This window comes from Rhea americana, unplaced genomic scaffold, assembly GCF_003343005.1.
Source record: "Rhea americana isolate MKP2758 unplaced genomic scaffold, rheAme1 scaffold_129, whole genome shotgun sequence".
In the NCBI taxonomy this organism is placed as follows: domain Eukaryota; kingdom Metazoa; phylum Chordata; class Aves; order Rheiformes; family Rheidae; genus Rhea; species Rhea americana.
This window is the reverse complement of record NW_028185361.1, coordinates 2,575-17,825: the sequence shown is the minus strand read 5'-3', so window position 1 is coordinate 17,825 and position 15,251 is coordinate 2,575. Positions and strand designations below refer to the sequence as shown.

At 37.6% G+C, this 15,251-nt stretch overlaps 1 protein-coding gene across 2 annotated transcripts in view; it reads left to right on the top strand.

Moving 5' to 3' along the window:
* Positions 1 to 13,539, top strand: part of FOCAD (focadhesin) — a 94,315-nt gene extending 80,776 nt beyond the window's left edge. For both annotated transcript variants that reach the window (XM_085326213.1, XM_085326212.1), the window contains 7 exons: positions 1,042 to 1,134; positions 2,772 to 2,860; positions 4,907 to 4,948; positions 7,133 to 7,241; positions 9,107 to 9,223; positions 11,301 to 11,539; positions 13,258 to 13,539. In XM_085326213.1, coding sequence (XP_085182339.1) covers positions 1,042 to 1,134; positions 2,772 to 2,860; positions 4,907 to 4,948; positions 7,133 to 7,241; positions 9,107 to 9,223; positions 11,301 to 11,539; positions 13,258 to 13,351 — 783 coding nt within the window. In that variant the 3' untranslated portion in view covers positions 13,352 to 13,539. The remainder of the gene's footprint in view (positions 1 to 1,041; positions 1,135 to 2,771; positions 2,861 to 4,906; positions 4,949 to 7,132; positions 7,242 to 9,106; positions 9,224 to 11,300; positions 11,540 to 13,257) is intronic.
* The last annotated feature ends 1,712 nt before the right edge of the window (positions 13,540 to 15,251 follow it).

Here is a 15,251-nt window from a genome sequence, read left to right as displayed (position 1 = left end):
TCTGAAAATGTCTCAGTTACTGTTTGTTGTGATAGTTATTAAAGAGAGCAACTTTGGGCTCCTGAGGAGAGATGGTGCACACATAYCAGATTGCGTATTTAGTTGTTTGTGTCATTCTTTTGTCATGAAGCTGAGGCTACCTTTATCTTCATGAGATTTGGTAGTAGAAGGGGAGAGCTATTGTACATTTCTTTATACTATTCTTAAAGCAGTGTTCATTTCCTCYTGTTATGTTCATGCTGATACTTCCTAGAAAAGAAGCTTTTCAAATTGTTCCATCCCACCACTTTWTTTTTTAACAATTCCTTTCCATAAGGAAGTTTGAATTTTATACTTGGATGTGGTTATGTATACTCCAGTTTTGTATACTGACTCCTTTTGAATGTTATATTTGCATTTTTCTCCGCCAGTGCTACCAAATATTGTGCTTATTGCCTTATATAACTCCACTGTTCTCTCTGGGATCAATCAGTTGAGTCAATCTATTGAACTGCCTGAAGCATCCTACCCTGGTTGATGTGGGTAATGAAGTTGAAGTAATGTGTGTTGGAAAAAGAAACAGAACGGAGAACATGGTATCAGTTTTAATTTCCGACAGCCGTGTATAATATCTGTGAGCATGAACAAAATACTGTCAGCAAATCACAGCTTGAAGAACACATTTTACATATCCATTGAAATAAAGTATCARTCTCTCTTCTAACTGATCAGTACAGCAGGGGGTAGTCTTGAATGCTAGTAGGATCAGATTATTAAACTCTTAGCCAGAGTATTAGTGTTTGTATAACAGAAGTCACTGGTGTTTCAGTGGTTTTTTAATTTCATGACCAAAAGGTGGAGCTTTTAACCTGTTAATTTYATTGAGAGATCTGAGGTAGTCCTTCAGTAGTATGTAGATTGTCCTTGGTTTTAGCTTTAAATTTTTCTTTTGGGAATAAAAATACAGTTCAAGCCAAAATGTATGTAGTTTTAAGTTATTATGGACATTATTTTCARCAGACTTAATATAACCACTTCTATTCTTTCTGGTGTGTTGCACAGGTTAACATTCAACCTTCTGAATGGCACCGCTCTATACTGCTGCCACAGTCCTGGTTGGGATTTATGAGTCGAACATACAGTGCAGTCTTGCAGGTAATTTTGAGCTACATGATAATGTACACATTGATGTTCATTAAAGCTMTATCAATTTTCATTCTTACAAGTAAGAACATTCATACAAGCAACAATTATGTAAAAGTTAAAGTTTTTTAATAAGAAYGTTTATGAAAATGAAGTAAAAAATAAGGAGAGTCTTCAGCTAATGGCAGCAGGATCTGAGATGTATGTCATACAGATATAATTTCTGCTTACAGTTCTGATTCTTGCAGCCTTGTTCCTGTACCAAATCGCAGTAGGTCAGTTGTTCCAGCTGCAGATGACTCTTTAATCCATGAGGTTTTAGCTTGAATTCTAACTTGTTATTATGGATGGAAGTGGTCTAGTGACAGTATCAGAAAGTGGACAAAGACTGTTGAGAAATGGTTAATTAAATGTAACTTCTCTCTTATCCCATTGTGATAATCTCCATACTCTGAGGGATTAATCTTTCAACTTTCCACCTTATATAACAGTAGGAAATACAGGAATTGTCCTAAAACCTCTCTTTCATTAGGTTAGCTGACCTGGTGTGTAGACTAAAGTAAACTAAAGTAGCATCATTTGTTTTTTACACAGAAAAATTATCTAAGAAATTGTAACAGGTAACCTTTCCAGAAGGCTCTCTTTTTGTTACTAAAAGTTATTTTTCCATATCTCCAGGACAACTCTGCTGTTTTCAAAGTGTGAGGAGGTCAGATTGCTGAGCACATTCCAGAATCTTTCACTGTTCCTTGTTTTACACTATAGCAAAGCATGTACTTCTCTCACATTTTCAAAACAAGTTGTATCTTGTCCATCAGCAGATGTTTTGAACTGAGCCCCTTTACAAAGCAATTGCCTGAATTTCAAATTGTAATTTTCAATCTTAACCACAGTTAATTTAATCAATATATTATTCCTATTCCTTTAATCACTTTGCAGAATCACTTTTTGAGTGGTACTGGAGTTTGATTGATTCCTTCATGTTCTTAGGTTTTTATGAACAACCTGTATTTTCAATATTCGAAAAATACTGCTAGGAGCCTGTATTTTTCAATTAAGGTATAATAACCTTCCAAGGAGCAGCAACTGACCACTCAACCAAGATGAACAGTAGCTGTCTCAAGATTTGAGACTGAACCTGTCTGTAAGGCAAGGCTGCTTAACATGTTCAGGTAACATGTTATGAGAGGCCAGATTCCATATCCTTTGAGGTACAGGAAGAACTGTAGCAGCAGGTTACTAGGAGACAGGTCGTAACAAGGGAAAGGATGAGTATTGCTTGCAGTAATGAATCAGGAAATTGATGTTTTCTGTCAGTATTCATTTTAGGTAGTGGACATTTAAATCATCTTTGTCAATTGTACTCATTCCACCTTCCAAGGGGACTTTCCTTTCCACGGCCTAGAAGGGAYTTCTCAGTATCTGTGGCACCTGCATCTGCCTTCCTCGCACAGAATCAAAAACAACAAATTCTTTTATTTAATGTATTCTGCATTATAACAATATGCTGTATCAAAAACAGTTAGATTCACTCATGAAGTAGCCTCAAGGGAAAGGTTACATTTGTTACTCRAGTGTGCCTTGAAGAAAACCAATCTTGATGACCGTCTGTCTAAGATCCTCTCCTGACTTGTGCTGTGATTCTGCAGGGGAGACAGGCAGAGCTAGAGATGCAGTTAAAACACGGAAAAGAAGATTCTGAAGAGGTGCAGTACAAACAATTTACAGCTTGGCTCTGGTAAGGAAATGCCTGTCTGCTGCTCRTCACTTGTAATGGCAAGCAAGGGTGCAGATGAAGGGGATACTTCAAAGGCTTTAGTTTTGCGAGTTTAACAGTCTGTATGAGCACTAAGGACAAAACCCAGATATCTGGAAAAAGTTCATCTGGAAAAAGAGGATACTGAGAAATTGTTTGTAAGGATGCTTGTACTTACAGGTACCTTCTGCTCTACAGTGTCTGAAACTTTGTAGGGAGAGCAGCACAAAGGAAAGGGAAGTTGTGTTTGATTTGCATTATATTAAAGCACAGGCATAGAGCCAAACTTACTTGTAGAAACTAAGTGAGCTGCCTCACTGAAAATGGCTTGATACAAGAAATGTRAGCCATGCTACAATGTGTGTAGTAGTAGGAGAGACTTCATTTCATATGGTAAGTTGGCACTGCTGAGCCTGAGAATAGTGTTTTCAATCAAGCATTTAATAGACTCTATGATAGTATCCTCAGCTACTTCTGTTTCAGCTAGCTGAGTTGTGTGTTTTACAGCCTCCCAAGGTTTAGCCTGTGCACTGGGAGTTGGGGGAATGGCAGGGGCATGGGGACAGAGAAGAGAAAGAGAGAGATCAAACATATCTTTGGACAGTATAAATGACTGGTTTTGTGCATGTCCATAAGTGTACAGTGAACAAAACTAATATAAACAAAACCAAAATAATCTTTGCCCAATTTAATCAAAAAGGTGCTGCTGAGTCCCACATAGAAGGAWTACAAGATTGTTGTGTCTGTTGTTTTGCTCTAACTAAGCCTGAGTTAGATGGTTTCATAAGAAGATCCAGAGTGATGGGTATTACAGAATAGGTTCTTTATGTAGTTAGTAGCRGGATTTTCTGTTTTGTTCTGCCTGATACCTTTCTTGATAGGGAATAAGGAGGAAGCATTTTTCCAGATAGGAGGGAGATGCAGTACTGCTCTTGTAAATTTCTCATAGCCTGAATTTCACTTTGTATTTCCGTATTTTATTAATGTAAGCTATTCAAAAATGTGAAGATTTCATTCTTCAAGGCTCTAAATAACTTCAATACCCTTTAGACATTTAAGTGCTGCTTGTTGGATTTAACCTGACTGTAGACAACCTAATACAGATTTCATATTAATGCTTTCTTGTGTTAGTGCTGTGCAGTCTTGCACTGATACCTGCTAAGCTGTTACCAATGGAGGCAGATTTGAAATTGTATGCAAAAAGTGTGCTTACAAAGGAAATATTGATTGAATTTTTTTAAAGTGTGAGTGGCTTGTGGACTTTGTTTTATGATCTCTGTTCTGCGATWCATGCATTTTTAATCTTATTATTATGTGCTATGGAACTGTGATTGAAGGATATCTTTTTGTGTAGGATGACAGTCATAGCTAGGATTTACTAAATGATATTGYATGTTTTGATATACAGAATCTTCTTTTAATCACCCAGACCTGGCAATATAGGAGCTTTAGTGCACYTCTGCTTCTCTCTTGGTATGAATGCAAAACCAAATAAATACAGACAAGTAGCCTATTATAAATTGACTACAGCAATATTTAAAAAATTGTAACTACTCCTATGGCTTTCATTTAAATGCAGTCAGGTTATTGTACTGCCTAATAGCCTGAATGCCCATAGTGTTTTTCAGGAGTATTATAAAGAGTGGGTAAATTGTTACGATTGTCCTCTGTAAAACATTTTATTAGGCCAAGGCATAATACAGTGATCTGGAAAGCTATGTATAAAAGCTCACTGACCAGATTTATGGCTACTGCATGAACTTGCATTTTCAAAAAGTGAAGTCAGGTAGCAGCACTTTAGACAACAGTGGTGGTTTGCATTGGAACATGAAAAAAATGTGAGATGATAGGTGACTGTGTTTACACTTTAATACCTGTAATTAGTTTGTGGTAAGTCTTGTAATAGCTGCATGAGGAATGAGATATATATTGATGTAGAATGACCACATGTAAAGCATATGGAGAAATAGCATGAATTCAGCTATGGTATAATGTATATAGTGTGCATTCTTTTTGTTTTTGTTGCAGGGTCAGAGATATGTTGACTGATGTCATCAAAGGTGCTTCAAAGTAAGATTACTCATTTATTACAGATGAGAATTAATTCTTCTGTCTTCTCTTTTATGACAGAAGATATAAGATAGCATATCTTGYAGCTGACTGACTGCTAATTTTTTGATTTTACCTCACTGCTGTTCAAGAAAGAACTCTACCTAGCTTGTGTATTGAGCTTTTTTCCACTGGCTCAGTCATTAAAAAGGTCTATGCCCAGCATTTTAAATAAAGCCTGTATAGTGTCGTATGTGCTACCAGCCTGTTCTTTTTTTAAATTGCAAATCCCATTTTCTTTAAGTTACATAGTTTATCTATAAATTAGCTGGTGCATAGTGAAGTACTGCCGCTTCAAAACTGGGTACAAGACACTGTACCCAGATGCCCTCAAAGACATGGAATTTTATGTTCTAAGAAATTGCTCAGCTTGTTTGTTTGATACTGGAACTAGCACATGGGTATCAGACAGAGGAGAGCATCTTAACCGTTCCTTAAAATTCTACTAGAATAGCTTGACTATTTCCTTTTACCTTGCACTGGCAACTAGTTTCTTCTGCTTTGTTAAGCTGAAATTGGCTGCTTACACCAGAGCACACAAGTAGCAGAAAYACTGAGCCTCCGTAAGAACAAATTCTTATAAAATCTTATATCATAAAGATGTCTTCAGTGACAATTATAGTGAAATTGCCAGTTTTCATATGGCATGTGTAATATCTTGAAATGATTAGGGCACTGATTTGAAATGCTGCTGGGAATTCAGGGTTCTGGAGATTTCAAATATTAAGACTGTATAAAAATTTGAACTTTTTTTTCTTTTTTAAATTACATTTAATCAAGTGTTGAAAATATTCCTGGTTCTTTCGGTTCCTTGTTTATCTATCCATCCTGGAAGAATCAGCTAAAGAAGCATGAAATTTGGGTATCTGATATTTTAGCTACTCAGTAAATGCATGTGTTTAAGTATGGTAGTAGAAAGAGGTAGGTATAGGAAGGCAAAATAATACACAAAATAATATATCATTCTGGATATCAGAATGAAAGCTATGATTTTAGTTGTAGAAATTTGTTGGCAAAACTAGCTGAGGGAGTAATATTTGATAATTTGGGAAGGAAGGGTGACTTTTCTTTAGGTAACAGCAAAAGGGTTTCCTGTACATAGATCTTGCTCTAGTTTCTTGTGTTTTCTGGCTTTTTCCTAGTCTGACACAATGATAAAGTTGAAACAGTATTTATTTTGATTAATATTTTCAGTAAGAGATATGACATTATTCTTTTTCCTCCTGATGCTGGGATGATGGTTTTTACCTTAATTAAATCACAGTATCAGTCTTTCATTAGCRTTTAGTTTCAGAAGTTTCTCTCAGTTTTGAGGTACATCGTGAAGTATAACCACTTAAAAGTTGCTAATCAACAGCAAAAAAGATTATATAAATAAATTAGGAAATAATTCAATGAAGCACATATGGGGAAATTTAAAAGAACTTAAATCACCACCTCATTGTAATTGTTTGACTTTATCTCTTATCTGAAAGGAGATAGCTTCAGAGTTTCAAATTGGAAAGGTCGATGATATTCCATTAAGATCCTTATGTATTAATAAAAGCAAAAGAAAAACTCAGAAAATATTTTCATTATCAAAAGGAAATCTTTGAAGACAGGAAGAAATGCTTAAATTTCCACAGCGGGTATATATTTACAGTAATAACTGAGGAAGCTTTTTCAGAAATACAAGACTGATCCAGCAAATGTGGTATGCTGCATTTTTATCTAGTACTAGCATATCAGTATCACAGCTTGCCTGCCTAGCATTCTCTGTTTGAAGAGCTTTTGTTGTTATCCTGTGTAAAGCTGGTACTATCTAAGATCAAGTGCTGCATTTCTCTGTATACCACTTGCTGTACAAGATCACAGTCTCTGTAGTGGCAGCAGATTTATGTTTATATACAACTTGTGTGTATCAGACATTTTATAGAAGACAAGTGAGAAAAGAAAACTGAACCACTTTTTTCTCCACCATTCTCTCTCTAATTTCTGAGGAGCAAGTATGATATGCTTTTGCTGAGCCAGGARACAATCCAACAAAGTTCCTAGGCCAAAGACTCTGTTAATTAGCTGTGGCATACACTTCCCTGCACGGAGGTATGTTTTGTTACCTGCATCTGTGTTATACTTCTTGACTCTCCTTTGCCTTTTTCTGTCCAGAGACAGCCCAGTGGTGAAAGGAAACTCTCTCTTAGCCTTAACTGGTCTTGCAGTCGCAGTAGCCAAGTACGAAAGCAGTCTTTCCTCAGATACTGAAGGGATGCCTGAGGTGAGTCAATCTTGGAAAAAGAAGTTCTGTATTCTTAGTGGAATATAATGAAGCAACAAGACCAAATGCTCAGGGGGCTGGCAAGTGCATATGGAGTCCTGCACACTTTCCAGTTCGAATTTCACGCTGCTCAGTGGATGCTATCTGGTAGCTCTTTTGTGGTCCATAAAAAGCAGCTTGGTCGTTTCAGTCAGAGTAGGCACCTCCTTATGAAAAACCCAATGACTGTTAAATTTATTGTCAGTCTTGACAGATSTAATAAAGACCAATGGATACTGAGGCCTAGCTTCTTTTTCTCATCTTTTAGTCAGTTACAGCAGCATGTTTTAAGATGGTATATGAGCCACTGTTCTTTCTTCAGCATTGACAGAGCACATCTTGATGTTGCAGTGACCATGAATGTCCAACTTTTCTATGCATGGATATGAGAGAGCCTAAAACCAACCAAAGAAAGCCAAAGCCAAACCAAACCAAAGCCAAAATACCCTTTTTCCTTTAGCCAAAGAAAACCTCAGACCCAACAGCTGTCTACTGTAGGCTGGGTAAAATGTGTGCACTGATATGTGCAACTTTTGCTAATGAACCCAGAGGGATAAAAACTTCTAAAGAAAGAAGGATAATGCTCTGGGAGTCTTTTATTGGTTTAATTAATGTTTTTAACTTCTAGTGACCTGAAATTCCTTGTTTTGGTGTACTAACTTATTCAGCTAGTTTTACATACTCTTTTTGAAGGCGACTTTGAATTAGATGCTTTTGACCTGGCTAGTGGTGGAAGAGTTTCCACAGTGTGACACAAAGCATATGATTATGAAGAGTGGCTCATAGAATGGAGCTAAAGCAATTTATGGAGAAATGGAAAATACACCTGTGAGAGAAATAACTTTTTATAATTGAGGTTACTTTCTCATTTGTAAAACATTACAATTACTCATTTCCATGCTGAAAGTATTTGTTCATCCCTGTTTSGCTCGGCATCCGAGACTTACTTATTTGTGGCAATTTGGCTATTCATTCGTTGCTCTTTTCCTCCTGGTGTTAAACCAAGAAATAYTCCATTCCTTCCATCTCTGAAATGCATTGTCTTGCCCCTCCCATCACTCATATTTGTTTGATTTATACCTTTTGAAAAGGAAAAAGGGCTTTTCAGTCACAARTGTAATAGGGACCTTGTATTCTATTAGCAAGAGTGTCCAAGGTACCATCTTTAGATAGCAGTATTTCTGCTAGATACACGACATGGATGCATTATATTTTTGTGTCACARGACAAGTTGAGCTTCCTGAATTTTTTTGTGTATGGGTGGATATGTATGAGATATTTTTCTAATACCTTTTATTATTGACCGTATCTTTAAACAAATGTGTGTAGGAAGATGAAGTCTTGATTTTAAACAAGAGCTTTTGTCTGCCTGTAGATGGTAACTACCTGAGTAGAATCTAAGCCTAGATTCAATATAGTAAAGTAGTTAACTGCAAGATCCTTGGAGACTCTTGTCTTTACAGCCAAGCTGATATTACTCAAATAGTCCTACTCAGTTTTTGTGACTATATTGAATTTTGCRTGGGCTGAAAGGATTCATGAAAGCAGTAACGTGCTACCACTGGGCTGTATGAGTGTGGAGTTGTGGCTGTTTGTGGGCTATTTCCACATTGTTACTGTGGGATTTTCTTACTACTATTACTTTTGCTTTCACTGAATACTGTCTTGATCAAAAACAGTATCTATAGGAAGGATTTGTCATGTAAAACATGCTACTTACTGTGCTAAAGAGTGGTGATGCATTGTAGCTGGAGAGCTTCTGTTCAGGTAGTATCTGATTTAAGAAAAGATGATTATTGAGTTTGATTTATGTTTGTCGCTTACAGACTGAACCTGATTTTCTTCCCACAAAACATTGGATTTCTATGGTTACAGAGACTCTCTTTAGTATTGTGAATAGCCGCTATCACCCTAAAGGTCGAGTCTTTCCATGGTTCTACCAGGTATGTGTAGAAACACAAGTACACCTAAAATATTTAATCAAGTGATATTAAAGGCAAGAGAATATGTCTGAATTTCATACTGAGAATGCTTAGTCTGGAGTTTCTTCGTTCTGTTTGTCCTTTAGTTGTCATAATGCAGGGGAATTAAAAAATTCTTTCTTTTTTTCCTTCTAATGTGTTCTCTACTTATTTCTGGTCTTACATTGAATTTTTTTCTTTATCACCAAAGACTTAAAAATCACATGAGAGGTAAATGAAAAAAGAAAAAGCCTAAGTTTCTGCATACATTTGTGAAACAAAACATTCTACTGTGAACAGACTCTTCTCAGTATCAAGCTCCTGATCAATTCTGAGAAGCATACCTGCAGGCCCTGAAATGCTGTCTTTCTCAAAATATAACAGTTACTCTAWTTTTACAGTATCTCTTGAACACTAAAGGACCAGCAGAAACTAAGTCATGTGTGATTTCATTCTGATAACTAGCCTGAGATTATCAAGCTGTATAAGATTTAAGTATCAGGCAGTTCTTAAATAGGATCTGGAGATGGACTGAAAGCTCAATATAAACCTTAAGAAATCGATATAGTTAATGTAGTAATATTATAGGTAATTCTGTGGTCAGAATTACCAGGTTGGAGATTCATGGTGTCATGGATAGAGAGGGAGTTTGGGTTCTACAAGGCCACATACCAGTCTGCTAATGCATCATGATGTTTTCTAACCTGAATTTTGGTTTACTCCTTGTTGTATCTGTGACTGTTCTGATGGTTTTTCTTGGATAATCTGAGACAACTAGCTGGAGGAGTGCTGGCAAACTGATGAAACTACTGTTCTGTCTCCTGTTGTGACATTCTTGTACATTGAAAAGGAAGAATAGTAAATTACTCCCTATGATACCTCATGGATGAGGTTACTCTAGATGGATGCACAGTTGTACAATGTTATCTCTCCTGCTCTCCTGCTTTCACTCTCTCCCTCTGCTTTGAAGAGATGGGGATCATAAAAAGTGACTGCATCTGGTCCAGTCAATGAAAAGTTTGTGTTAAAAAGCTGAAAATTGCTAATCAACCTGAATCAGCTGTGACATGTGACTTCTATATCCTTGATTAAAGGATATAGATTACTAATTTAATGCAGTGTTAAATAAATGCTGGACTGGCTGGAACTGAGGAGGTTCGTGTAATCAGCTGCCACTAGCAGTTTTTGCTGAATTGTTGCGAGACTCCTACCAATAAAAATACTGTTTTAAAAAGGTATTTTTCAGATGGAGCAGTGTGATATGGCTTGTATTTTTATTTCTAAAATCCACTCTGTTTGAAAGGAAAAAAAAAAATCATTCCAGGGCACATGATACGTACTGTTTTTCTGTAGAGTGCCTTGCATGCTGACTGGAATTTTTTTCTTTTCAGGGTTGCACATTGACATTACTGCATGTATCTGAGACTATTACATGTAATCAGGCCATTGCTTTATAAATAGATGCAGCTCTCTGGATTTTAGCTTTTAAAAAGGAAAGGAATATAAAATCTTTGTAAGGAATCTTCCTTCCAGAAAGCATTTCCACTGGTAATCTTGCAGGAGGATCTCATGATATTTGGTCATCTTAGACATGRTACTTTTAAAGTTCTGCTTTTTCCAACTCAGTAAATTCTTGGTGTACTGTGATTCTGAAGTACTTTAAAATCACAGCCACTTCTTATTTAGGCTTCTGAGCACACTCCTGAGTATTTTTGCAGGGAAGCTGAACACTGAAATAGAGCAAGATATGTGCAGTCTAGCAATTAAATTCCAGTTTCCTTTTGTCTTATCCTTTGTTTGCAATTCCATAATCAATCTTACTTCTACTTAAAGATTGTGTTCTCAATTACTATAATTTTAAACTGTTTTCAAGGTAAGACAAACAGAAAAGATGCCATGGGCAATGCTATGAAGTATTGTTTGTTGCCAAATGGCAAAACCGCTGGGCTTTATACATATTTATTAAACTCCTAAAATACAGAATATTTTTAGTTGGAAGGGCATTTTATCCTCCTCACTCAAGAGAAAAATAAAAAAAATCTTTTATATTTTATTCCAGAAATCCTATTCTGGTGAAAATACCGCCAGTGCTATAGCTCGTTCCTGCGCAGCCACTGCTTTGTCTCTCCTGGTGCCAATTTTCATTGTATCATGCAAGGAGAAGGTTGAGGAAGTCCTGAATATGCTGACTGCCAGGTTACCTGGGAAACCAAATGCTGATGAGTCTCAAGCTGTTCAAGTTCATATGGGCCTCGCTTTGGGAATGTTTATCTCACGTTTATGTGAAGAAAAAGTCAGGTAGGGATTGCTSTAGGTAATACAGGTGTGCAGGTAACTTCTTCCTTTTTTCCCTGCATGTGGCATTTAAGTTCTGAGGAGCTAAGTATATACAAGTCATAGTCATTCTTGAGGGGTTTTGCAATGCTCCTTAAAGGGTGTCCTCATTTATTGTCATAATCTTTTTTTCCCTCTTCTGCACTTTGCTGAACGTTATTCTCTAAATATTTTGCCATTCCTTCAGGATGAATGATTAATTTTTATAGTATCCTAAACTACTTGTGCAAATCACTTAATGGAATGAGACACACAMGTAACACTTCTAAGGATGTTAGCTGCCCTGGGAGACTTTTTTGTAAAATAATTCCTAATTCTCACTGGTTCTTTTCTAAACATGTTCTGTACACAAAGTAGTGTCCACTTGCATGATGCAGCTGCATCTTTATATGCGTAATGTACAAGGCAAACAGTATAATGGGTTGTTTATAACGTGTGTTGTTACTGCTGTGTTGGCAGCAAAGGGATGTTCTAAAGTTGGTAGAAAATGCCTCCTTTCCAGAAGATTGACCTCAATCCAGGATTATGGTCTCAAATTTCAGATTATTCAAAGAAAGTGAGAGAGAGATTTGATTTTATATATCTCTAATCCATTGACTATTTGGGATTGTGTCTGCCTGTATATCTTTAATACATGCATAACTGCTACACGAGCAAGAATTTCAAACACATCTGACAATCAACTGTTAATTTGCTCTGTGAAACTAAGGTTTCTAAAGCATCYGGCTTTGTTAAAACACTGTGCTGCATTCATCTGTTGTAATATTCATGCTTTGCTGTCTTGATGCATTGCTGTATTCAACTCAGCAGCATGGTTTGGGGATGCACTGTCTCTGGATAATTGGTCAATAGTGATAACTAAGCTATAGACAAGCACTAAAAAGCTTTGGAGAGAATGGCATTAGATCTTGGCGTTTTGAAGTACGTGAACCTGGAAGGCTTTTTAGGAGGGGTCAGGAGGGAATTGAGATTAATAATGTGGCGCTTATCTAAAAATTTTGCATGGACTAAAACAAATCAGATTTTACTCTTCCACTGCCCTGMAAAATTTCAAAGCTCAATCTCAGATATTCTCCTAAATGTTGACATGCACCAACAGTAAAACTTAACAAGATGTATTTGTAGTTAATATCAAATAACACAGATAATTTACCTTAAAGATGTCATGTACATTATGAAACTGTGAASATGTTTTTGTAACAGGGGATTCCTGTGGCATTTTTGGAAGGAGATATAAAGGCTTCCACAGACAAAGCGGTGAAGAAAGACTTCTGGARTCTAATATCTAAAACAGTCATGAATTTTCAGTTTATAAACAGTTATAATCCAGCTGAGATTTTCTCCAGCGCTTGGAAATATAGTTTCATTCAGCTGTCATGTATGTTGTAAAAATTGCGAGTTTCTTTGAGGATGTTTTAATGATATTGGGGGGGCAGTTAGGGTCTGAATATAATACACTTTGTATTATTTGTTTATTCATCTGTAATATGTTTGTATGARTATATCACACGACAAGTCATACAGTTGCTGCCTACAGATCATTGTGAGAAGGTGTTATAAAAAGTAAAGAACTGTATTTAGTGTCACGTTCAGTCTTACCGGGAGACCTGATAGCATATATTGTTTAAAGAACAGAGCTGGTTTGGAGGATTTGGGGKTTTTTTTGTTTGTTTTCTTTGTAGTGATGTATCTGGTCAACAGATGAACTTACTTCTAATGAAGTCCCTAGATGCGCTGGAAGACTGCTGCTTTGACACCAGTCTGGAGTACAAGTGAGTTTATTTCATTAGTGATGATAATTTATTTTCAGCTCCACTTTAATAGTTAATACTTTCACCCCTAAATTCTTCAGAGGATTGTAAACATGAGGAGACAGCCTATTCCTAAGCACTTACTGTAAAGCCAGAGGCTTTTGTGGGCTGGTAGGGACCTTGGAAGGTCCACACCCCTGCACAAAGCAGATCAGGTTGCACAGGGCTTTACCCCGTCAGGGCTGGACATCCTCCAAGGGTGCCTGATTCTGCTACCAGGATGTCCTCAGTGGAAGGAAAAGATTCTCCTCATCTCTAGCCTGAGCCTACTTTGCTGTTGCCTCCCACTCGATGGCACCTCCTCATGCTGGCCATGGGCAGAGGTGGTACCCAGAAGGGTCCTGGAGTACTGAGGAGAAGGGAGGGACCCCCCCTTCCCTACTCGGGCCAGCCTGCACACACAGCCCTGGGGGCTGCTGCCTGGTGCCACCCACTGATGCTGGCCCTGTGCTGCTCTGCAGAGCTACCCCTGACCCAGCCAAGCCACGGCTGCGTCTTCATCATGGCTGAATTTCATGATACTACTCACGTCTGTTTCTCTGGCTCTACTGACTCTTCTGAGTTAATTTTACTTATTTAGGTATATACATATGCACTACCTCTTCCGTGCAGTCCCTAGTGCAAGGTATAAGGAAATAACGACCACAACTGCTCCCAGCTAGCCCACAAGAAGAAACATTGGTCATGTGTAAGAGAGTCACACAGTCTTGTTCACAGGCAGTGGGAGTATACCACCAATTCTAGGAGGAGAGCTGTTCATTTTGTCCGCACATGTTCATTAATGAAAAATGCTTCTGAATGTGTCTCCTTGATGCTTTTCAATGGTTGCCAAGATGCTYAATGCAGCCTAGCTGCTGCTGCTTTAGAGCCCATTACAAGAATATGCATGTGCATGTGATGCAGCCCAAGCCCAGGATCGACTGCCTTGCATGGCTGCATGGCTCTTTTATCTGGGCATCCAGATGGTTAATTTAACAGCTGTGGATGGCATGTTGAATACTCAGGAAAGCAAATATATTTAATTTCACAAAGTGCAGTTATTCCTCAAATGCCCCAAGGCATGATCAGCCCTCCCGGAGGGCAAGAAATTATTGAAGGGCTTCACACAATTGCTGGCATTGGCAAGCCGTGAATAATCTGCATAACACTTGGTATATATCAGTTGCTAGTGAACAGTCAAACCATGAACATGGGACCACAGCGGTGGATCACTTCTGTGGTAGCTATTTGTCTTTTAAAGTAGGGAAGGATCTTCATTATCTTGYATGCCTCTGTGTGGGTGCATAGGTTTTTCTTTAATTTACAGTATTTTTCTACCCAGTTCTTCTCTTTTCAAAGGAAACAGACCAATAATTCCAGTTTGCTTGTGCCTTCCCCTTCTGCAGTGATCTTTAGCTGCACATCATAGGGCTGTGAACTTGGAAAGCTTAGTCAGGATTCACATTGTCCCTTAGCTAGCACAGAATAAGGTACATGATGCACAAGTAGCTGTGTCAGCTGCATCATTTTGTTGTACCTGTTGCTACTTGTTTGTGTGACCTATTAGCTGGAGATTAAAACCCCCCAGAAAAGCCAGACTAGACTCCCCTTAGAGCAGGAGGCAGACAGAAGAATATGAAGCAATGGTAAGCAAGAAAAGAAGTAATAAAGAATTTCTTATGTTGAGCATAATAAAAATGTTTTTAAAMAGCAGTTCTCAAGTTGGTGTGTAGTGTGAGCACTCTGCCTCATGAGCAAAGAGGTAATTTAAAGCTGCAAATGTTGCAGACTATTTGTATGAGTTTGGCATGTCTCAACTTCTGAACTACCATTTTCTCTAAAGGAAGTACCCTTTCAGTCTTTGCATGTAGTTACAATAGGCACAG